Raw genomic sequence first — 26,464 nt, 5'->3', positions numbered from 1 at the left:
TTACAAAGAATAAACCTATAAGACATGATTTGTCAGCAATGTCAAGCCTTAAGTTTTTTCAGACATTGACAAGGCACGTCATTTATAAGGCGTGACTTAAGACGGTAATTTTGTATATAATTAATATTTTTATATGTATTTTCAATTATTATTCATTTTTATATATGAGTTAAGACGACATTTTGGTAAAGTTTGACCGTAGGTACAAGCTTTGAAGTCATGACATGCCATGATAGAGCCATGACGAGCTTTTTAGAATATTGAAAAAAACCCTTAATTACATAGTTTTTTATGATTTTACCTTAAATTAGTCTTTTTAATCAATTTTATCTCATAATTCACGCAACTTGTTAATTTTATTTGTCTTTTTTTTCTTTGAAACCCGTGGAGAATTTGTTAAAAGCCTATTGCCAAAAGGAAAAGGCAGGGCAAACAAAAAAGTTACAAAATACTAAAAGGGGGATCACATCAATCTTTCCATACAATTACCAAAACTACCCTTGTGTTTTACCCTATCAAACACAATAGAAAAAACATTATCCGCCAATTTTGAATGTGAAATACGAATGTCATTATACCTCCTCTCGATTCTTGTCTTCCATGCACACCATAAGAACTCATAACATATAGCAATTAAAATCTTTCTTCTTTTTGGGCAAGAACCCCAACACCTTGCAAATTTTACAAGCTCCTCAACATTATTGAAAGAAGGAGGTTGAATATTACACCAATTAAGCAACTACAACAAAACATCCCGCATATAGTGCCATGTAAAAGAACATGATTTGTCTCGTCGCTCCCCACGTTACAAAGCAAACAAGCAGACAAAAAAAAGACGGAGCGAGGATTTTACAATGAAGGGATTTATATCATAATAAGGTTAACCTATATTTTATAACTGGATAATGTAATATACTCTATAATTGTTAGGAAAAATTGAAATAAAAATTAATACATACTTTGAAGATCTAAAAAAATAAATAATATATGCATACCGACCGTGTCCAAATCAAAATTATTATAGATAAAAAGCAATAGAAAAATTAAAAATAAACCTAAAAGTAATAAGACTTACCATCATGTTCGTGTTGACCACGACCAAAGCCTCCTGGAGGTGGTGGATCCCCAGCTCCATCACCTCCATGTCCTAAGCCCATAACATCCGCCATCACGTAGAAGAGTATCGTCCAACTAAACCCCATATATAGCCTGCAAAATTATAATATGAGTGGAATTTACACATATTACATATACAAAAATAATACATTTTCTATTATAACATTGTAGTTTCCAAATTGCAGTACAAATACATACACAATATAACATCATACTTTTTTTCCATTATTGCATCCTACTTTTTTGTTCAATTTTTTCCATGCACAAATTCATTATACCAAAATATACTTCTAAATACAAATTCATCTAAACACATTTCCATGCACAAATTAAAATTACTACAAAAACTATAACTTATCAATTAAGAACTTTATCACTTCATCTTATATATACCAAACTATTAAACCTAAATATCACATAATCATACATATATACAATAGATTCAATTCCATTTTTTCATTTCATTTTAGATATACAATACAACTTTCATATTCCAATTTCATACAATTAAACAATACATCCAATTTCATACAATACATCCAATTCAAATTCCAATTTCAAATAATTAAGCAATACATCTAATTTCATACAATCCTACCATTTTAGACATCCAATACCAATTTCATAGAAAAATATACACCTAAATACAAAATCACACAAACCATGTGAAATCCATTTTCATGTCAATACACCACAATGAGCATAAACACAAATCAATTATACAATAGGCTGCATAAAATATGATAAAACATACATTGTAACGACCCAAAAATCACGACTAAAAATTTCTTTTAAAACATTACTAAAAATAGATTTATAAACAACGTATCATAAGTCAAACATAACTTTTGAGTATTAAATTCAAAACATAATATCATTATCAGAGTCAAACATTCCCAGGCTGACTGACTGACTATGGTGTGTGCTCTGCAATCTTCCCGAGCTCCTCTTTTGAAAACCGAGTACCTGAAACCAAAACTGAAAACCGTAAGCACGAAGCTTAGTGAGCTCCCCCAATCTACCACATACCACACAATAATATATAAAGCACATACTGGGCCTTGCCCACTGCATCGGACCGAAGTCCGGACTAACTGGGGCCTTGCCCCCTACATCGGACCGAAGTCCGAAGCTGACTAGGACCTTGTCCCCTACATCGAGTCGAAGTCCGAAGCTGACATCGAACCGAAGTCCGAAGCTGACTGGGACCTTGTCCCCTACATCGAACCGAAGTCCGAAGCTGACTGGGACCTTGTCCCCTACATCGGACCGAAGTCCGAAGCTGACTGAACATAGCATAAACATATCAACTAGCATAAACACATAAATCCTGTCTGAGCCACGAAGGCATTAAACATACTAACTACTACATCGGACCGAAGTCCAAAGTTGAGACCTCTGTCCCCTACATCAGACCGAAGTTCGAAGCTGACTGAACATATCATAAACATATCTACTAGCATAAACACATAAATCCTGTCTGAGCCACGAAGGCATCAAACATGCTAACTACTGCAACGGATCAAAATCCGGATACTACTACTAGCTAAACGGGCCGGCATTGTGGCCTTAGACCCGTTCCTACTGAAGGGAAACTCACCTGAACTGCTGAGCTCTGCTGATAAACCTCTGGCTGCTACTCGACAATCCCCTGAACTGCTGCTCCTCTAGCTCTCCGAGCTATCAATATACATATAACACTTAGTCTGACAACCAACTAAGTCAACTCTGGCCAAAGTCAAAATCCTGGTTAAAGTCAACCTTCCAGGTCAACCCTACTCGCCGAGTTCATAAGCTCAGGGTCTTTCTATTCGCGACTCGACCCGCCGAGTCATTCTATGACTCGCCGAGTCCAACTAGTTCCAAGTCCTGTCCTGTCCAACTCGCTGAGTCACCACCCGACTCACTGATTCGAGTCTCAACTCGAAGGGTTTGAGGTTTCGCGACCTGACTCGCCGAGTCCAAGAACAGACTCGCCGAGTCCTAGACAATCTTCAACCAACTCGTCGAGTTGCTCTTCCAACTCGCCGAGTCCATGCCTAACTTCATCCGACTCGACGAGCTGCTCATCCTACTCGTCGAGTTCCTCCTCATCTTCAAGCTACTCGCCGAGTCTATCCAGTCCTCAATCCATGCAGTGGCTTTTCGAGCCAAACAGAGCTTCCAACTCATAGATCCATACTTCTAGGGCCTATCCCCCATGTAAAGTGGCAAACTTTACGTGTAGATTAAGAGATCTAGACTCAAAACACATTCAACTAGGGTTTATGGCAAACATACTTCTTCAACATACCAAGGGCTGCTACTTTAGGGAATTCTAGACCAAAACAAGCATGGATCTGAGGTAGCAACCTCAGATCTGGACCTCTAACTCGAAATGGTTACCTATCATGCCAAAAATGTCCAAACTCACACATAAGAATAGATCTAGGTACAAAGGGAGTCCAAGCAACAGCTTATTACCTCCATTTGGTCTGAAATGACTCCTCAATCCCAGATCTACAGTCCCTTCTTGCACCTCCAAGGTCTTTCTTCCTCCTCTAAGCTTTAGTGCACTCTTCAAGGCAAGATCTAGCTCAAAAACGGATATGGCGGCTAGGGTTTGGTGTTCTGGGGTAGAGAGGCAGTAAAGGAACCCTAGGAAAGAGAATGAGACGCTTAAATAGGCTCCAAGTCCCGGATTTAGGGTTTTCCTCGTTCAGACCCAACTCGTCGAGTCTCCTTGGCCGACTCGCCGAGTTGGTCGCTTACACCTCGACCCGGATCCCGCTCGGACTCGCCGAGTCCCTCCTAGGACTCGCCGAGTCTCCCCTAAAAAATTGAGGTCTTCTTTCTTTTCTTGACTTTCCAAACTTTGGGGTGTTACATACATAATCACTCAAAAATCATCAATTTACAGCCAAACAAGAGGCTTGGTCGACACTAAAAATCACTAACCAAAAAAATCTTAGAAAACATAGAAATCAATGATACAATCAGGTTTGAATGGTAAAACTAACATCAAAACACAAGAAGAACAGAAATTAAGGAAAGAAATTCGACCTTAGATTGTTCAATTTCACTGAAATGTTGCTGTGGTCAGAATTACCCTCAATAAACTGGATGACCGGCGGTAATGAGGGTGGGTCGCCGGGAAACAAGGTCGGTCGCCGGTAAAGTGGCTCTCGGTGGTCGGAATCCTAATGGGTGCAGATGGTGAAGGTGTAGTCGGAGTTCTGAGAGATACAACGATAGAAGGAAAGAAGGGTCGACTAGGGGGTTATCTGACGCAACTCAATAGCAGCGACAGGAAGGTTTTAGCGGCGACATAGGGGTTTTAGCGACGACACCCCTCGAGGGAAAAGAAAGCACATGTTTTAGGAGTTTACAACCATAGGATTGAATAATGATCGAACGAACAAGGATTATTTCACGCGGATCGCCACGATGTTAGCAATAGCGGCGACATCTTTAGTGGCAACATGTAACGCATCAATTACATGTCGCCGCTGTTACTAAACGTCGTCGCTAAAGGTGTCGCCGCTATTGCTAACATTTCTTGTAGTGTCTTGGTTAACCTTCCAAAATATATTATTGGTTCGGTTGACCATCCATGGACACCCCTACCTAAAAGTGGCAAAAGAAGAGGGACTAAGGGAAAACCAAAATATAATAAAAGCACGTTAAGAGTTTAGCATGAGGTCAAACCGGGTACACCCGGTTGATTTTGCCCATAAATATGCTTCGTTTATTTCTACCTTCTCAAATTTAATAAATAATTAATTTATTATAATAAAATACAAAAAATAAAAACATTTTGTTATAACATTTTGTATCTATTAGTAAACAATATAAAAGATTGCATGTATCATAACACATGTTGGTCAACTTCCAACTAGTTTGATCTTTTCACACATTTGACTTGCTTTCTTTTTAGGTAAAGTATTATAATTTGACACACATTTGGCCTAGTGGATATTGGATAAAACCTTTCTTTACAAGTGTTATAGTCTATATGGTTAAATTCTAATAGTTAATTTGCAAAATTAAATAAAAAGAATTAAACATTTCAAATGTAGACACGTCTAAAATATTGTAAATGATCTGTAATTTATCAATGTGTGATCGGGCACTTGGATGGATTGGACATGGATTGTCGAAATGATTCAACTTACCATTCACTTATATACAATTTAATCAAAACGTTTCCGGAATGAGTATGATTATTCTTTTATGATGAATACTATAAAACATTTAAATATCAAACAAGACTTAGACTTAAATTTTAGTAAAAATCTTTGTTTCAACACTTTTATATGAAAATGAATTGATCCAAGATGTAATTTTGATGAATAGTCAAGTAAAATATTAAAGATGATTTTATAGAAAACTAGTCAAATGGAGTGGAATTCGTCTACTGTGTGCAAATAGTTTCAGTTTTTTTTTTTTTTTTTTTTTAATTTTTTTTTATTATTATATAAAATTTTAAACATACTTAATGTTAAATTAATTATATTATATATTAATAATAAAAAGCGGTATCAAGAGATCAATTCCATACTTAATAATAACTAATTTTAATTTGTTATTCTCTCTTTCTTTTTACACTGGTTTAATGTAAATATTAAAAGAAATTTGTGAGGATAACGGAAAAAAAGAATGGTAAATGGATAACCCACAAGCATTTTGTGGGTTTATCAGTAAATTGATCTCACAATAATCATAATCATTGCTCCCATAAACTTTAAAAAGGTACACTTGACAAATTTTGATTGGATAAAAAGTGGTTAATGAGTTGAAGGGATTCCTTGGGTTTAAAAGTAGGTACTTGATGTCCTGCTCCTCTAATCGTTACAAACATCAATCCATCATATGCAATCGTCCATCCACCAACCTTCAATTGCATTTCATGTATATGTTAGTAGTTTATAAATTATAATAAAACATTAATATATACTTATCGAAAATATGATTTGATATTTGGTAACTAGGGTTCTTATTTAGACCCTGAATTAAACCATGATTTTAGTTACCTGATTATTAGTATACCATGGAGACCATTCTTGAATTGTTTTCAAGCCAAGTTTTCTCAAAGAGAGTCTTGTAGATGTCACCGGAATTCTTCCATCTTGGTCTCCACTGTAAACCCAAACACGAAGACCCCCATTCACAAGTTTTTTGATGGTCGGAAGCATGGATGCAGGAGCATCATGCCAAAATGTAATAGCATTGCTGTTTAAAGCACATATATATATAGCCCGTTATAACCAAAAGAATAAAAAAAATTAAAAAGTAAATAAAAAGAGTGAAATGGATCATACTGTGAAAATTACCTACAATGCGACCACGGGTAGGGGATTTTTGTGGTATTAGCATGTAGTGCGGCTTGAACAGCTGGTTTGTTCATATATGAATCAGTATATTCTGACTGACAAGGGTCGTACCCTGTTGGTTTCTTGTGCCACCCTTTCTGTTAACCATATATAATAGAGCTAGCTCAATGAATAAGCACCGAATAATTAACTATTCATAATAGTTGGAGGCATTTTGAGTCCATGGATGTTGTTTCTATTAAACTTTAAGGAATGTGTATGTATGTATGTATGTATGTGTGCAACGTGCATAATAATTTAATCAAGTCAAATAAACACAAAGGTTTTAGAAAAAAACTTAACAAGACAAGACTCTAGGATGCTTAATTATATGAGTGTTTTTTTTTTCATTTTAACTTAATACAAAAATAATAATTTAAAAGAAAAAAAAAATCAGGAGTTTCCATCTCAAATCTTAAGCTTTTTATACATTTGCTTCACATTTATTTATGCAAACCATTTTCCCAAATAGGTCATTCTTTTTCAAGTTTCTTAAAACATCAATGAAAATAAATAACCAAACTACGTGTTTTAAAAATAACGTCTAAGTGAATAATTTACAAAAGTATGTAATGTTTTTAAAAATACTCACATGTTTCGATAAAGTTTGAGGAGAGACATTGCCATGCATAAACACGCGTTGAGTGGAATTGGGGGTGGTATCAACACACGTAGGTGCATACAAGCTATACATATCGATAAGCTTATAAACTTCAAAGTATTCATCCAACGATGTATCACAACTTTCAGTTGAATTAGGGCTGCTAAAGTTGCAATTAGTCTTGATATCATTATATACACGATCCGATATAACAGCATGATCCCATGCATAACTAATCATACCCGTTTGATCAGTTCCATCATCCAACAACGCATTCCCAATCTGCATATTTTGTGTACATGTCACAAACATTGTATCACAACAAAAAAGTGTATCATATATTTATATATGCAACAATCCTCACCATAAATCCTATGAAATTTATGCGATCATGGTCGGCAATAATCTTGTTTGTATCAAAAATAAGCTCAGCTAGTTGTGGAACGTAGTGCCCTATAAACAGTAAAAAAGTATATCAAATAAAACCCCGCCTAGTAAGTAGACAACAATTTATGTTTTAGAAATGTTGTAAATTATGCAAAAAAAAAAATGTCATTATTATGTATAGCAAAAAGTTGTTTTATGCGAATATAATACCTGCATAACTTTCACCAGCTATGTAGAAGTCATGGGATTTGTACTGTGGAAACCTTCTAAACCATTTGATCAGAAATGTGTACGAATCCTGGGCTGTTGATGACAATTATTACAAGGTGAATAAATATAATTTTTTTTTTGTGTGTCAGTGTGTGTGTTTGTATGTATAAAATATACCTGTGATTTTGTCGCCAAGTTCCTTAATATCATTGCTAGTATTGGTGTACGAGAATCCAACACCAACAGGGGACTCCAGAAATAACAAGTTGGCAGCTACGAATATGATGACAAAAAAATAAAATAAAAACATTATTCGGAGTTTATTTATGTCAGTTTTGTTGATAGATAACAACGATTTTAGTTAATTTTTACCTTTATTCCATGCGTAATCGTTCAAAAGGAGCCCTGATTTGCTCTTTTTAACTACAAATGGGCCTAACTCCTCCAAACCCCCAAATCCAATTGAAGAACAACCTGGACCTGTATTAAGATTTCAAAAATAAGTTTAAATAACCAAAATTAAAAAATAGTTGCGTCAATCACTTTTAATCGAACATTTGATACGCTAGTCATGAAAACATGAAATCCAATTTTAATGTTATAATACTATGAACTATAATTTTATATTCATAACTCGAAACTAGATATATTTCTCTAGTATTGTTAATTCATCTCAATTCGATCGCACGGTATCATAAATAATAAAAATAATTATATATTTTTCTCATAAGACTATTAACATCAAACAAAAACCTCAAACATAAGTTATAATTTTAAGAATTATTTAGCATCAAAAGTTTCGGTATAAAGCAAATACGGACAAAAAGGCAAGATTATAAGAGGCCAGAGCCCACATCGATACAATGTGGGCTTTTGTCAGATACTTTGTGGGCCTAAAAGCTGACTACTTATTTACTAGGCCGAATTGCCCTTTTTAAAAGCTGTCATAAAACAAAACGTTGTCAGAACTTTTAACTATAAACGATATTTTACTATAAAATTCAATAAAAAAACATTTTCAGATATAATCGGTTTGAAATAAAACCAATTCTTTTCCATCTTTAATCTGATTTAGCTTTGTAGAAAACGCTCAAATGGATACATGTATGTGTTAGTGTTACTATACATAGCACATGCAATGGCATATATATTGAAAGAAAACACAACTCTACTTATGATAAAAGAGAACCTAGTAAAGGCTATCTCGAGCATTGACGATATTGTCTTTGGTCTTTTTTGCTTATAACCCATATGGAATAAAGTGAAGTGGTCACAATAAGATAAAAGGGGACCAAATGCTTTTGACATCTTTGTCAATGATGAATATTTAGTGGTGTGATTTTACAGTCACGAGATAACTTTTTTTCTTCATTTGAATCCAACAAAAGTGTTAATAGATGACCGGATGCAATTCCAATTTTACTTTCGAAATTGTCATCAAAACTTTACGTTTTGGCATCCCTTCCAACAGACCAACATTAGACAGGTAAATCACAACGTCCAATTCCAAAAAGACTTAATGCCCATATTTCAAGCACTTAAACTTAAGAACACAACTATGAAATCTCACATCTTTGCTGCCAAGACAAGTATGTGGGGACAAGTTACATAGTAAATGTACATGTGTGAATACCGATATCGATTATATATTTGAGCAATGATTGAAAATCGCATGGGTCTAAACACATTTTGTAGAAAATTTAACTTTTAGACATTATGTGAAGTGATAATCATTAGACACATAACGTCTCTTTTCTATTTGACATTTAAAGGACTTCGTGTGTGCAATGTCTATTAAAGTGCTACTTATCTTCTCCTTCAATAACATAATTTTTATCCGTCAAATGAACGCCGATACATGTTTTCTATTAGTAACTAAAAAATATACATTCCAAATGTTGAGGAGTATGCAAGCATAGATATGCAGGAGATTCTTGCAACACATTATATTACAATTTATATATATAGTAATCATAAAATTGATTATTAGTAATAATATACTTTGTGACTTGTAAGGTTGCAATACGTACATATGATATAACCTTTCCGGATATCGAAAGCGTCATAGGTAGGAAAAGTATATCATTTAATAAACCCTATCAAGTATCAACCACTCATCCATTGAGCATTTGGATAAGTGTTTTACTTTTCACCTTCCACGAACCAACTTATACTATATAAGGTCAAATGACAACGTACTTCTCTTGAACTCCTAATTATAATTTCATATTTTTATTTGTTTTTATTATAGTATTATATTTTGAAATTTTTACCAAATTATATTAATATTGTCCAAATAAAAAATCAATCTTTATATGGGATATATAGATAAAGTTTTAAGAATACTATAATTTAAACCTTTGAGTATAGGTCTTAAAAAGAAAAGAATTGACGCTATCATGTTATAACTAGAAAATAAAACTAAAATATTATGGCATTTCTTACTTTAAATCCGTTTCTTAGGTGTCAACATCTGTTTTTTTTTTTTTTTTTTTTTTTTTCTTTTCATGTTGTAATAGAAAAGACAAATAAAAAACAAATGAAAATTGGCTTCCACCACGTTTATTTGTGTCCAAGTTTAGGACCATAACTCCACCAGCTTCTTCTCCCACTTCCCATGTTCTAAGTCATTGAGTGAATGTGTCGTGTTGCGTCGGATTAATATTTATTTAAAATAAATCATTATTCTTGTTGAAAGAATTGAAAATATCAAATTTAATCTTAATTAAGTTTATACTTATGATCTGGTAAATTAATTTTATAAGCATCACATAATACATTTTCTAAAGTTGCCTTGATACAATCTAACAAGTACAATGGTTACAAAATAATCCACCCATCAATATATATCCTAATGTATAATATTTTTATCGTATTAATAATAATATTATTTGTTTAAAACTTATCAAATGCTAAATAACGTTACGTCATGCATGACAGACATGATGTTACCATCTTTGGCATATGATGCAAATATGGATAATCTATACGTTTACTTCCTTCTTAAATTTCGATTCAATCACAATGACGTTGTCTTTTATTTTTATATTAAAAAATACATAGTTTTTTATTATAATTATATTATATTTCGTCCTATGATAATTCCAAGGTATTCGTGGTATGGAATGTGTATTGGGATTGACAACAACTAGCTATAATTAAAAAAAAAAATAGTATTTTAAGTAATTCTAACAATTTAACAATAAGCATACACGATCATAAGATTAAAATGCAGTTTCCTGGAAACTAATTGTTCTTCAATTTATCAAAACAATTGGTCCCCATATGAAGTGTAATATTGTATGCAATAAGCCAAAAACAAGATACATCTATTTGGTAATTCAAACCAATAAGAATATGACACGAAGCATAATGTAGAATCAAATGATTTTGCAAGTTTTGGCCCTATTGTCATGAAATTATTATCCTTAAATCTCCTAAAGAAGTACGAAAATTCAGTGATATCTTTCTATGTTTTCCACGACATAAAAAAGGTAGAAGAAAGTGCATTAAATGTTACCTCCATTAAGCCATAAAAGGAGAGGCTTCTTCTCAGGGCTTTCTTCAGCTTCAAAGAACCAATAAAACAGTGCTCTTCCATGGCTTTCATTGACTGTAACATATCCAGCATACTGCTTGAAGCTGACCGGAGGCTGCCCTGGAAGACGGAACACTCGGTCAGCTTCTTGCTTGGCAAATGCTCGACCAGTTGGCTTCTGCTGATCGGAAACAGCCACACCCCACCGGAAAATGGATATAGAAAGTATGAGGATGAAACTGGAAGTCCATGGGGAGTTCATACTATGTGTGTATGTGTGTGTGGGTTTTGAAATGATTGATGGACAGATAGTATGAATATATATATATAGAGAGAGAGGTTTTGACCATAAATGTATAGGTAGCAAGTTTCTTTTTCATGGGCATCAACTTTGGAAATATCTATTTAATTGGGACTAAGTAAGCAACTTGAATTTCATTTCTTTAGTTTGAAAAGGTTACTTGTAAAAATCAATATATGATATAAATATATTATTTTAGTAGTTTATAATTATATAACTTAACTTTTTACTGTTTATCTATTGATATATCATTTTTAAACTATTTTATGTAAATTTTTACCGTCTTATGTAACATTTGACTAAAAATGTGTGTGTGTGTGTGTGTGTGTGTGTGTGTGTGTGTGTGTGTGTGTGTGTGTGTGTGTGTGTGTGTGTGTGTGTGTGTGTGTGTGTGTGTGGGTGGGGAGGGGGGGGGTCATTTCCTCCCAACCCATCGAACTCACTTCCACATCAGTTTTTCTCTTTTATTTTTCTTAATCTTTTTCAACCCAGAACACACGAAAATCCTATCTTTCTCAACCCATTCAATTAAAATATATATATACAAAATAATCAAGGTAAAGTCTTAATTAGCAATAGAGTTACCCACGGTACCACTTCATCTTCAGCGGGTTGTTTAATTAGTTTCACTAATTCACTTCATTCTCTCTCTCTCTCTCTACTTTCTCTCTCTTAATTTTCTCTTGTACCATGTGTTTAAAAACTTATACCTTAGTTGTTTAGTATTTTTTTTAATTGAATGGGTTGAGTAGGTTCAGAAAGATAGGATTTCCGTGTGTTGTGGGTTGGAAAAATGAAAAAAATATGAAAGAGAAAAATTGATGTGACAATAGGTTCAGTGGGTTGAGAGAGAATGACTCTCTCCTCCCTAATAAATAAATTACATTAAATGGTTTAAAAACATATGTTCCATAAGTTATAAAACCATACATCTATATTGTCTTTTTTGTTTCATTTGACCATTTTTTTTATTGGAGATGTCTGCTTTGCGCAGATCTTTTCAGAATTTTTAGGTTTTAAACAAAATAGAAAAAAGAAAAAAACTCGAAATAAATGAAAAACTTCATTAGGAATTCAAAGATTGTTTAGCTTTTATTTGAAAAAAAAAAAAAAAAAAAAAAACCATAATACAAAATTAATTAGTTTTTCGAAAGCTTGTTTATTATGTAATTTTTACACGTGAAAAGCTAACAATTATTTATGCAAAATGTTTCTTATTTGATATATATTATATATATCAAATAAGAAACATTTTGCATAAATAATTGTTAGCTTTTCACGTGTAAAAACGACAAACACATGCTCAATCGTGTCAATTTCGTGTGGATTTGTAAACACGAACATGACATGACACGACATCGTGTTTTTTATACTTGACACGAACACGACACGAAAACGAATTCGAATTTTGATCGTCCCGATTTTGTTTCGTATCGTGTATTTTTGTCGTGTCGTGTCATAAATTGACACCCCTATATATATATATATATATATATATATATATATATATATATATATATATATATATATATATATATATATATATATATATATATATATATATATATATAGAAGGGTTCAATTGAGAAAAAAAAGGTTGAGAATAGGGGAATCATTCTCAGCCACTCATTTATTTTTGACGCAAAAGCCTCCGTCGTACCAGCAGAAATGGAAAAGGAATAGACATGTGTTTTCCAACAAAACATGTTTCCTTAAACTATGCTAATCATTACCTTAATATATAAAAAAACATAGTTTTTTCGTTTTTTTTTTTTAATTTTTAAGACGCTAGTTTTATCGAAAAATGATTTTAAATATACCAAAATTCATGATTTTTTTAATTCTCTACAAATAGACATCCATATTGATATAGTATTAAGATAAAATAAAAAATTTATTTTTTTTATATATTTCAGCTATCGTTATTCATAAGTGAATAAAAATGAATCAGGTTTTTACTACAGTACATTCGTTATTCGGTTATGAATAAAAACTATGATTATTATTATTTTTTTACAATTTAAGTATCATTCATATATGAATATAGCATATAATAAACATAGTATATTCATATTTAAATAATAGACGATGCATTCACTTATGAATATTACATAGTATATTCACTTGTGAATATTATATGGTATATTCACTTATGAATATTAGATAATATTTTCGTATCTGAATATTACATAGTATTACATGGTATATCACATGTGAATATTACATAGTATATTCATTTGTGAATATTAGATGATATATATATTTACTTATGAATATTACACAGTATATTCACATATGAATATTACAAGGTATTTTCACAAATATATATAATTTTTATATGTTATTCACATATGAATAACATACAGACTTGCATATTTGTTTTTTTGTTTTAATAATCATATACTGAGAAAACATATTCATATATGAATATAACGTGGTAATTTAGTTTATGCATTTCATCAAACAGTTGGAGTGACTTGGTAAGGCATGTGGAAGATATGGTGGATAACCTATTGACCCATGTTCAAATCCTGGCACCATTCAGCCCTTGTGTCCATGGAGGTTCGCCTGCAGTGACTCCAGGGCATGATGCAAAGCCTCATGTTTGCAGCGGGGGATTAGTCGGTACGCGAAAGCTGGCCCGGAAACCCTCGTTAGGGAAGTTTCCTTTCCAAAAAAAAAAATCAGGTATTATATTTATTCATTTTATTTCAAGTTTTGTGGAAGAACTCGGCAAGTTGGTATGTAGACTCGCCGAGTAGAGACGCGAATCATTATCCGGGTGGACGGCTGGACTCGACGAGTCGCCCCGTGGACTCGGCGAGTCCACGTCGTTTAATGAAACCCTAATTCCTTGGGTTTGGGGCCTATTTAAGGGGCCTTATGGCCGTCATTTGCGGCTACCAGACCCCAGAGAGAAACCATAAGTGAGCTAGAGCGATTGTGAGAGGAAAAGAGCCATTTCTTGATCACTTGTTGGTGTTTTTGCAAATAGAAGAGGACTAAGGCAAGAGAAGGCTGAAGAGGGTGCTAATCCAGTGATTCCAGGGCTCAGAGACTTCATTTTGAGGTATTCATTCGACCCTTCTTTAGTTTATGGTGTAATTCTTAGAGTTAGGGCTTTTTAGCCCCTTTTAGAGGAAGGTTATTGAGTAATTGGTCCCTTCTCGTGTTGGTGCTATAGATCTGGACCCAAAGAGGTCCAGAGACCCTTTTCCCTTGAGCTTTATGAGTGTTAATGGGGGTTATGAGCTTTGGATGTCATTTTAGTGGTCACATCTTCAAATAAGGCCTCTAAGCCTTTGCATGAGCACCAGATGTTAGCTTTACGTGATTATCATGCTTGGGGAGGCCGGATCTATGATTGTATGGGACGGATCTAACCTCAGAGGTTGTTTTGAGAGTGTGCATGGCATGAACTCGCCGAGTCCCAAGAACAGACTCGGCGAGTAGTATGAAGGTTGCCTATTAATCATTCAGTGAGTGAACTGCCGAGTTGGGGGATGACTCAGTGAGTCAGAAGGGGATTAGAGGACTGAAGTTCAAGACTGTACTCGCCGAGTTGAGTCGGGGTGGCCCCGCGATTCATGTCTGATGAGACTCGTCGACTTTAGGGAGGGACTCGACGTGCCAAGCGGGACAAAGAGTTAGGAGTCATGTGTATACTCGTCGAGTCACCAGAGTGCACTCGGCGAGTTGGGTCAAAGTTTGACCGTTGACTTTTAGGGTTTGGTCAACAACGGAGTCCTTGAGTCAAGAAGGGGGGGGGGGGTAAAATAGTCTTTTACCCTTCTGAGGGTGACAATAGAGGGTCGAGTCTAGCCTTGAGTGTTATATTTATGAGGATATTTACTTTGTGTGAATAGGCGGAGGCTAGGCAACACTTCTATTGAGTCAGAGATTTACGAGAGTCCGAGGTGAGTCTTCTCACTATACTTTACCTTGAGTAGGCAATCATAGTTATGTGATACAGTGTTGTATGTTATATATGTGTTATGTGTTGCACTGCATTATTCTATGTGATTTATGTTGTGCATGTTACAGAGTTAGAACCGGAAGGTTCACAGAGATAGAACCTGAGGGTTCGCAGAGTTTGGGTGCACGTACCCACAGAGTTATAGCCTCGAGTGGCTGATATGTGTTATATATGGTATTTTGGGGAACTCACTAAGCTTCGTGCTTACAGTGTTATGTGTTATGTGTTTCACGTACTAGCGAGGATCGCGGGAAGGCGCCGGCCTGATCAGTACACACACGGGATTTTTATGTTATGAGATCTTGGGATTGATATATGTTATGAATTGAGTTTAAACAATGATGTTTTATGAGTAATGAATGAATTATGTTTTTTATAAAATGCGAAAAATTGTTTTGAAATTTACGGTGTTACAAGTTGGTATCAGAGCCTTGGTTTGAGGGATTCGAGTACACCTTCGGGCGTATTTGAACTCAAACTGAGGATTTGAGAAATATTTTCAAAAGAGAACCAAGTTTTCTAAAAAGAGTAAAAGAATTTTGGATAACACAGAGCAGAGTCGTGTGTACGATCAGTCAGCGCCCGAACGGTGATTTCCCAAAATACCCTTATGTTATATGTTTATGAGATTGATATGATGTATTCTCGTGCTAGAGTGAGCTAGGTATTCCTATTAGGACTAGAGTGGCCTGATTTGTGATGCCTTAGCCTAGAGGGAGGTGAGCTGCTATGAGATGCTTGAGAGTGAGTAGGTAGCAGTGAGGAGCTTATTAGAGATCTGTTAGAGAATGGATTGTGCATAATAGAGTACTTAGGACTTGGGATCCTAGGAGGAGGACTTGGGGTGTATACCGACGCGGTGTAGACGGTAGTATTGGGCCTGTACTACTGAAAACACGAGACGGTGTACAGTTCAAGTAAGAATCTTCGAGATGTCAGGGATCAAGGAGGGATGAGTTATCGAGTGCGAGTATGCTCGAGTGAGTTTCTAATATATCGTATGTTGTATTTCAGAGGTAGATCATGGTGAGGACACGTCATGCACCAGAGAGCAGCGAGACTAGTGATGAGGAGATCCGCCGGATCATCCATGAGGAGGTGGCTGCGGCCATCAAGGCAGAGATACCAGAGATGTTCGGGTCTATCAAGACCACGCTGATTGAGACTTTTGACGAGCGTTATGCCGCTCTTTCTGAGGCTGCTGTTGCAGCGGCCACCACAGCCGTCGCTGCTGCTCGGCCGCAGGGGGTGACTCGTTGTTGTTCAGGGAGTTCAGCAACACGAAGCCACCAGAGTTTGATGGGACGCAGGATCCGATTGCAGCGATGAGATGGGTATCTGACATTGAGGGGTGTTTCTATACATGCTCGATCGCGGAGCACTTGAGGGTTCGGTTTGCGCTGAACCAGCTTCGCCTGGGGGCGAAGGACTGGTGGAAGTTCACGACAGCACACTATTCTCCAGCAGAGCTTGCTGCGGTGACCTGGGAGAGGTTCACCGCCATGTTTCGTGATGAGTACGTTCCCCCGGTGGAACGGGATCGGTTTGCATAGGAGTTTTTGACCCTCAAGCAGGGTACGAAGTCTGTTACGGTTATCACCAGGATGTTTCACGAGAGGGCGATGTTCTGCCCTGAGCACGTGTCTTCTGAGCAGGCACGTATGAGCCGATATTTGAGTATTTTGAGGAGAGATATTCGGGAGTTCGTGGCGAACTCCTCGTACCGGACATTTGCCGAGCTTCAGGCAAATGCCCGGAAGAGGGAGATCGAGCTAGAGACTCAGGATAGGGAGGAGGTGGAGTCTTAGGGGAGGGATCGGCGACCGGCACAGTCCCAACCGGCAGCCAAGCGGGCCAAGCCCGCTGATCCCAGAGCAGGGAGCCAGAAGGGCCGCACTTGTGGAAAGTGCGGCAAGGGTCATGATGGAGTTTGTAGAGCTGGATCTTGCTACAAGTGTGGCAAGGAGGGGCATATGGCCAAGGACTGCCCCAAAGGGTTTGCAATGTGTTTCCACTGCAACCAGACCGGACACCGGAAGGCCGAGTGTCCGTTGCTGCGAGGGTCAGCACAGGGAGCTTCTCAGGGGTCTGCCCCTGCTGCTATTAGAGCTTCTGGCAGTCGGCCGATGAAGACTGAGACGCCGAAGGCTCGGGGGAGAGCCTTCCAGTTGACTGCGGAGGAGGTCCGCGCAGCGCCCGATGTCGTGGCTGGTATGTATTCTTTCATGTATTTGTTTTAATGTTTGAGATTTTGTGCTTATATTATGATATCCGTAGGTACTTTTCTTGTGAGTTATGTACCTGCTTTGGTGTTATTTGACTCGGGTGCGAGTCGATATTTTATATCGTTGGCTTTTAGTCAGCACATCAGTATTAGTCGAGAGTCGTTGAGTCGACCTCTGAGAGTCTCCATTGCCGACGAGAGAGCAGTGTATGCCACAGAGGTGATTCGAGGATGTGTACTCGAGATCTTCGGTGTAGAATTTCCTATTGATTTGGTCCCGATTGCGATGGGGGACGTCTGTGTCATCGTAGGCATGGATTGGTTGAGCAGATTTGGAGCCGTTATCGATTGCGAGCGGCAGCTGGTGACTACACGAGACCCAAGTGGGGGAGTTCTTACGGTGTACGACGAGGGTACCCGTCCCGATTCAGCGTTTTGTTCGGCTGCTAGAGCGAGACAGAGTCTACAACAGGGTTGTAGTGGTTTTGTAGCGTATGTGATGGATACGAGAGTTGGTGCAGAAAGACCGAGTACGGTTGAGGAGGTTCCGATAGTGCGGGAATTCCCATATGTCTTTCCAAGGAGTTACCGGGTGTGCCTCCTGAGAGGCAGGTTAAGTTCCGTATTGATTTGATTCCGGGGGCAGCACCTATTGCCAAGGCGCCCTATCGCCTTGCACCTCCAGAGATGCAGGAGTTATCCTCGCAGCTTCAGGAGCTGCTGGGGAAGGGGTTTATTCGGCCGAGCAGCTCGCCGTGGGGAGCACCGATCCTTTTTGTGAAGAAAAAGGATGGTTCGCACCGAATGTGCATAGATTATCAAGAGCTGAACAAGTTAACGGTCAAGAACCGTTATCCTTTGCCGAGGATCGAAGATTTGTTCGATCAGCTGCAGGGAGCATCTTGGTTTTCCAAGATTGATCTGAGATCTGGATATCATCAGATAAGGGTGCGCGGGGAGGATATCCAGAAGACCGCGTTTAGGACTCGTTATGGGCATTACGAGTTCGTGGTGATGTCATTCGGGCTCACCAATGCTCCTGCAGCGTTCATGGATCTCATGAACAGGGTATGCAGACCGATGCTGGATCGATCAGTGATTGTGTTCATTGATGACATTTTGGTATATTCGAGATCCAGGGAGCAGCATGAGGAGCATTTGCGAGAAATCCTCAGTGTGCTGAGATCGGAGAGGCTTTATGCCAAATTCTCCAAGTGCGATTTTTGGTTACGAGAGGTGCAATTCCTTGGTTACCTCGTTAACCAAAAGGGGATTTTGGTCCGGCCAAGATCGAGGCAGTGTTGAGTTGGGAGGTGCCAAAATCTCCTTCCGAGATCAGGAGTTTTCTAGGGTTGGCCGGCTATTATCGGATATTCATCAGGGATTTCTCCAAGATTGTTGTTCCTCTCACCAGGTTGACCCGGAAGGGTGTGGTGTTCAGTTGGGGCCCAGAGCAGCAGGCCTCATTTGAGACTCTTCGCCAGAGATTGTCCGAAGCCCCGGTGTTGGCTCTTCCAGAGGGAATGGAGGACTTCGTGGTATATTGTGACGCATTAATATCTAGGTTGGGCGCGGTGTTGATGCAGAGGGGACATGTGATCGGGTACGCATCAAGGCGGCTGAAGCCCCATGAGGCAACGTATCTCACCCACGATCTCGAGTTGAGGGCTGTGATGTTCGCCCTCAAGATTTGGCGCCATTATCTGTATGGGGTTCGATGTACGATATATATGGACCACAAGAGTTTGAAGTATTTGATGGATCAGCCAAACCTGAACATGCATCAGAGGAGATGGTTGGATGTAGTAAAGGATTATGATTGCGAGATCCTGTACCACCCGGGCAAGGCTAATGTGGTAGCTGACACCCTGAGTCGTAGGGCAGAGAGCGCCCCGATTCGGGATATTTGTATGAGAGTGATGGTGATGACACCGGTGTTGGACACCATCAGAGGGGCTCAGGCTGAGGCAGTAAGACCGGAGAACCATAAGAGAGAGCGAGTTATCGGACAGGTGTCAGAGTTCGTGACCGATATCAGAGGGCTTATGACCTTCCAGGGTCGGATTTGGGTACCGTTTGTTGGAGGAACGCGTACCATCTTGATGGAGGAGGCGCATAGATCGAGATTCTCAATCCATCCCAGGGCTTCTAAGATGTTTTTGGATCTTAAGAGGGAGTATTGGTGGCCCTGTATGAAGAGAGATGTAGCGTGGTTTGTTGAGAGGTTCCTAACCTATCGTAGGGTTAAGGCCGAACATCAGAGGCCGCATGGTAAGTTGCAGCCACTGGAAGTCCCAGAATGGAAATTGGAGCAGATATCCTTGGATTTTATCACCAAATTGCCGAGAACGGCCAGGGGTGTCGATGCGATTTGGGTGATAGTAGAACGTTTGACAAAGAGCGCTCACTTTCTCGCCATTAGTGAGAGTTCTTCTGCAGAAAAGTTAGCAGAGGTCTATGTGAGAGAGGTGGTATCATGGCATGGGGTGCCGATCTCGATCGTCTCAGATCGAGATGTGCGTTTCACTTCCAAATTCTGGAAGAAATTCCATGAGGAGTTGGGTACGAGGCTGCATTTTAGTACTGCATACCACCCACACACTGACGGTCAGAGAGAGCGGACGATTTAGACGCTTGAGGACATGCTCTGTGCATGCGTGTTGGATTTTGGCGGAAGTTGGGACACGTATTTTCCCTTAGCGGAGTTCTCCTACAACAACAGCCATCATTCGAGCATTGGTATGCCGCCCTTTGAGCTGTTGTATGGGAGGAGGTGTCGGACTCCCATTTATTTGGGAGAGGTAGGGCAACGAATGATGGGTAGCACGGAGATTGTGCTTCAGACGACAGAGCAGATACAGCGAGTCAGGCAGAAGAGTTATGCGGACAGGCGACGATCCGAGCTTGAGTTCCAGGTCGGTGATTATGTTCTCCTGAAGGTATCTCCTTGGAAAGGAGTGATTCGATTCAGAAAGAGGGGCAAGCTAGGGCCCCGGTATATTGGGCCGTTCAGAGTGATCGCGAGGGTGGGCAGGGTAGCGTATCGCTTGGAGCTACCTACGGAGTTGGAGCAGATTCATAATACCTTCCACGTGTCTCAGTTGAGGAAGTGTATAGCCGACGAGTCGGCGGTAGTGCCGTTAGAGGATATTCAGGTGGATGCGAGCCTGAACTACGCGAAGAGACCAGTTGCGATTGTGGATCGGAAGATCATGGTTCTGAGGAACAAGGAGGTGCCTCTGGTGCAGGTTCAGTGGAAACATCGGAGAGGATCCGAGTTGACTTGGGAGCCAGAGCGGGAGATGCGTGAGCAGCATCCGGAGCTATTCCAGGGATGAGACTTCGAGGGCGAAGTCTGATTCAAGTGGGGGAGAATTGTAACATCCGGAAATTCAGGTATTATATTTATTCATTTTATTTCAATTTTTGTGGAAGAACTCAGCGAGTTGGTGCGTAGACTCGCCGAGTAGAGACGCGAATCATTATCCGGGTGGACGGCTGGACTCGACGAGTCGCCCCGTGGACTCGGCGATTCCACGCTGTTTAATGAAACCCTAATTCCTCGGGTTTGGTGCCTATTTAAGGGGCCTTATGGCCGTCATTTGCGGCTACCAGACCCCAGAGAGAAACCATAAGTGAGCTAGAGCGATTGTGAGAGGAAAAGAGCCATTTCTTGATCACTTGTTGGTGTTTTTGCAAATAGAAGAGGACCAAGGCAAGAGGAGGCTGAAGAGGGTGCTAATCCAGTGATTCCAGGGCTCAGAGACTTCATTTTGAGGTATTCATTCGACCCTTCTTCAGTTTATGGTGTAATTCTTAGAGTTAGGGCTTTTTAGCCCCTTTTAGAGGAAGGTTATTGAGTAATTGGTCCCTTCTCGTGTTGGTGCTATAGATCTGGACCCAAAGAGGTCTAGAGACCCTTTTCCCTTGAGCTTTATGAGTGTTAATGGGGGTTATGAGCTTTGGATGTCATTTTAGTGGTCATATCTTCAAATAAGGCCTCAAAGCCTTTGCATGAGCACCAAGATGTTAGCTTTACGTGATTATCATGCTTGGGGAGGCCGGATCTATGATTGTATGGGACGGATCTAACCTCAGAGGTTGTTTTGAGAGTGTGCATGGCATGAACTCGCCGAGTCCCAAGAACAGACTCGGCGAGTAGTATGAAGGTTGCCTATTAATCATTCAGTGAGTGAACTGCCGAGTTGGGGGATGACTCAGTGAGTCAAAAGGGGATTAGAGGACTGAAGTTCAAGACTGTACTCGCCGAGTTGAGTCGGGGTGGCCCCGCGATTCATGTCTGATGAGACTCGTCGACTTTAGGGAGGGACTCGACGTGCCAAGCGGGATAAAGAGTTAGGAGTCATGTGTGTACTCGTCGAGTCACCAGAGTGCACTCGGCGAGTTGGGTCAAAGTTTGACCGTTGACTTTTGTTGACTTTTAGGGTTTGGTCAACAACGGAGTCCTTGAGTCGAGAAGGGGGGGGGGGGGGGGGGTAAAATAGTCTTTTATCCTTCTGAGGGTGACAATAGAGGGTCGAGTCTAGCCTTGAGTGTTATATTTATGAGGATATTTACTTTGTGTGAATAGGCGGAGGCTAGGCAATACTTCTACCGAGTCAGGGATTTACGAGAGTCCGAGGTGAGTCTTCTCACTATACTTTACCTTGAGTAGGCAATCATAGTTATGTGATACAGTGTTGTATGCTATATATGTGTTATGTGTTGCACTGCATTATTCTATGTGATTTATATTGTGCATGTTACACAGAGATAGAACATGAGGGTTCGCAGAGTTTGGGTGCACGGACCCACAGAGTTATAGCCTCGAGTGGCTGATATGTGTTATATATGGTATTTTGGGGAACTCACTAAGCTTCGTGCTTACAGTGTTATGTGTTTTGTGTTTCAGGTACTAGCAAGGATCGCGGGAAGGCGCTGGCCAGATCAGTACACACACGGGATTTTTATGTTATTAGATCTTGGGATTGATATATGTTATGAATTGAGTTTTAAACAATGATGTTTTTATGAGTAATGAATGAATTATGTTTTTTATAAAATGCGAAAAATTGTTTTGAAATTTACGGTGTTACACATACAATTTAACTTTTTTTAAAAATGTTAAAAACATGATATTTTGACTATTTAAATCTTACAAAAGAGTAGATTGATAGAGAATTATATGAAATTTTTCAAAAAAAAAAACGATTTGATCTTTTTCTAACGTCAATTTTGAAATTTTATTTGATAATCGATGTTGAATGAATGATATTAAGTGGACTTTTGTTGATTATCGATGATGTTGATCTAATAACGCTGGGAGTATAATTAATCATAGATGTTGAAGATCTGATCGTATTCAAGCACAATTGAAGGTTGAATTAAAAGAACCAAAAACGAATTTTTGTTGTTAACTGTTGAATCGTGTTGATTATTGATGAAGATCGATGATTGATTAGCACTGGATGATGTTGATGATGGTTTAATTGAAGAAATCTAGATGATTGTTGAAAGTTGGAGAAGAAATTTGGATGATGAACGATGAATGAGTTTGAACTGTAATCTAATTCTCTACAGATACGTATTTGAGATTGAAGGTTGTTATCATATTTACAAGTTTGCCACCATGTCTTTTTTATGTTTAGATAAAATGAGTGGGTGAGAATGATTCCCCCATTCTCAACCTTTTTTATTTTCTCAATTCCCATTTATAATGTTCTACAACCATGTAATTTGTTGCTATTTTTATTCTAGATACTATTAATAGTGATTAGGGTATAATCCCAAGAGCATAAAAGAACATAAGTTCCACCGATTATAAAATAATCATTATTTGGTAAGGCCTAATTTAGACTTTATTATCACCTAAAGCTTTAGATGATGTTACATGATTGTATCTTAACTTTATGTTTGAAACTTCAACAAAGGTTTCAAAATTTATCTTTACCATGTAAAATATAATTATAACTACTATAGTTGTTAATGAAGTTGATTTGGTATCTTGTATTAACTCATAGACATTCATCAGAAAGGAAGTCATACATCACAATGTATAGTTCCTTAATAATTATTCCTCTACAAATTAGTGGAAATTTTGATTAGGAATCTTTTATATATAAATAGGGTTCACACATGACAAATAAACTACATTATTTGCCTTAAAAGATCAGTTTCTGAAGTTGTAATATGTGTATTTCATTTATATAATAAAGATAGCAATGTCATAGATAACTTTGTTTCAAAACAAGTTTAAGTTAAAAGTGCTTGCATATAGAACTTTATTTTATTTATTAAAATATTAATATTTACTTTATAATTCTATTAAGAGATCTAGTCTCATAAATAGAAGTTAATCATTTCAAAATATGAGTATTATCGTTATGAAAAACGGTTAAGTAAATAATCAAATATTTAAATAAAATAACTTATACATATATATATATATATATATATATATATACACACACACATGCTAAATTTAAAACACACATTGTTTTATATTACAAGTAATTTATGTATTAAGCATAAATAATGAAATAAACTCCAAGAGTGTAGTTCCAATTTGTTTGTGCTTAGCTGGTTACTCTTCTTCAAATATCTACAAACAAGTTACAAATATTATATTAACATTTAAGTACCAGGTACTTGAGTGTTATATGAAAAGTATAAGTTCTATCTAATAGATACCTGAAGTACTAGTCTCTTACAGGCTTTCTTTTCAGATAAGAGGAGCAGTTCTTCTTCCAGTGTCCAATTTCTCCTCAAAAGAAACAAGATCCATCTATGTACGCCTTTCTGGATTTCTTAGGGCTTAAAGGTGTTAAGTCCATAAAACATGGGCTTCTTAGATCACTTAAAAGTGACTCTTTTCAGCCTTGCATTATTCCATTGTTTGAACTAGTTTAAAGCAAATATCACTTTATTTTTTTTGGAATATTGCTTAACATGTTATATCACATATATATATATATATATATATATATATATATATGTGTGTGTGTGTGTATAGATATATATATATATATATATATACACACACACACACATATATATATATATATAGAGAGAGAGAGAGAAAGAGAGAGAGAGCTAGGTTCAAATGTTTTTAGCAACTATTGTGTACATGTATGCACCAATGAGAATTCAAGGAATAATAAATCATTAAATAAATTAAAAAAGGGTATAATGGTAAACTTAGTATATCTAATTATGGTAAAAAAATAATTCAATTAATCTCTCCTTAATTAGTTAAAACCCTACAAACCAACATCCCTAACCCTAAAGAGTACGACGGCTTCCTCCAATCATCGATACCCCTGTTCCTCTTTTCCATTAGAGATCGACCCCAGAAATTTGAGCACCAGCGTCACATATCCATGAAACACCAACGCATACTCCATTGAAGCCATCAATGACTACAACCTCTAAAGCGTGCACAATTACATTCATCGAGACCCTGCTTTGGTATTGCTCCTGTGAATCCCCACGCCTTCACAACTTCACTTCAAGGTTTGAGCTTTATTGGTCGATATTAGTCTTTAGGATTTTTGGTTCTGGTTCATGATACATGCAACTACCCTTCTCTCAAATCATATCAAATATAGTTTGATTCAGATCCAAAATTGGTCCTCCTGGAGATATTCTTGTAGAGAAAATTTTGGTTTTACATATAACCTATCATCTAGCTTCAGATTCAAAATACATCTGATTTTTGCCGGCCAATTGTTTATTAAAATGTTTGAATCAAATATTTCATCCATTCATTTGCACATGATGTCCGTTGATAAGCATTTATACCCATTTGAAAATTAGAATATGTAGTTTTGCTAATCCGATCTGGTGTTGGCCTAATGAGGTCTTTATATTTCTCTATTAGTTATTTCATACTCTTGATAATACAAATTCTTTAAGTATATTTAAAACCATTCTTGGAGAATTTTTATAGTATCATTCTTGCAGAATAAACATGTTTCTTGATAACTATTAGACTTTAAGTAATATTCTGTTAGAATAAAGTATATGTGTTCTGATAGAATCTTTGTTTGTCATTTATTATTTTTGTTGATAAATTTTAATTCTTTAATTTGGTGTATTTTATGTTTTTAGAGTGTTTTTTCGATTAAAAATTAGTGATTCGAGGATTACATTCTATCAAAATTGTTGAACAAGTTCACACTTCTTCATACACTTTTATTTTCTTATCTAGTGATTTGAGGATTGCATTAGATTTTTTAATATTTGAAAATTGATTATGTTTTCTTTGTGATTTTAGGTTTTGAAGAGGCTGTCATTAATGTGGAAAAGGAAAAAAAACATGGAGAATGAGACTGTATTCTACCAGAATGTATTCTTTCATAATAGAATAGTGTTTTTGTTATATTTTGATGTTTTTTTTCCTTTTTTAACCATTCTTACTTTTAATCTTTAAGAATAAATGTAATTCTTGAACTATTACTAGTCATTTTTTTCAGAATGAATGTAGTAATTGTTTATAGTCTTATTCTATACGAATTAACGTAATTAGTGATTCTTAAAGAATAAAATCTGTATTCTTTAGAAAATGTTATTCTTGATAATATGTTGTACAATTCTTTAAGCATGTTAATTATAAAAAATATCTTGAATATAACCATATTCTGCAAGAATAAAATCGAAAATAACTTTACTAGTTTATGGTTGACTTTGTCATTCTACCATAATACATTCAGTTATTATTAAAAACTATATTAGAAATTTATAATTAAATTTGAATTAATT

General features: G+C 37.2%; 1 protein-coding gene across 1 annotated transcript; it reads right to left on the bottom strand.

Annotated features, from left to right (window-relative positions):
- Positions 1-5,800: 5,800 nt before the first annotated feature.
- LOC111884814 (serine carboxypeptidase-like 34) lies at positions 5,801-11,519 on the bottom strand. Its single transcript, XM_023881115.3, has 9 exons — positions 11,186-11,519; positions 8,038-8,145; positions 7,843-7,938; positions 7,666-7,758; positions 7,433-7,521; positions 7,060-7,350; positions 6,429-6,565; positions 6,129-6,327; positions 5,801-5,989 (listed from the first exon to the last, which is right to left on the bottom strand). Exons 1-9 carry the CDS (start codon positions 11,463-11,465, stop codon positions 5,840-5,842), a joined length of 1,443 nt encoding a protein of 480 aa, XP_023736883.1. The 5' UTR covers positions 11,466-11,519; the 3' UTR covers positions 5,801-5,839.
- Positions 11,520-26,464: the final 14,945 nt, after the last annotated feature.

The sequence above is a fragment of the Lactuca sativa genome, chromosome 8, assembly GCF_002870075.4.
Source record: "Lactuca sativa cultivar Salinas chromosome 8, Lsat_Salinas_v11, whole genome shotgun sequence".
Classification (NCBI taxonomy): Eukaryota; Viridiplantae; Streptophyta; class Magnoliopsida; order Asterales; family Asteraceae; genus Lactuca; species Lactuca sativa.
This window is presented reverse-complemented; position numbering and strand designations above follow the sequence as displayed.

Bases quoted from the DNA above. Each gene is read 5' to 3' on its own strand.
- LOC111884814 (XM_023881115.3), bottom strand. From the start codon at position 11,465: ATGAACTCCCCATGGACTTCCAGTTTCATCCTCATACTTTCTATATCC. The intron at 8,146-11,185 runs GTAACATTTAAT...ATCTTAATACAG, and splicing joins CCTTTTATGGCTTAATGGAG to GTCCAGGTTGTTCTTCAATT. The intron at 5,990-6,128 runs GTAACTAAAATC...ATGCAATTGAAG, and splicing joins CATGGTATACTAATAATCAG to GTTGGTGGATGGACGATTGC.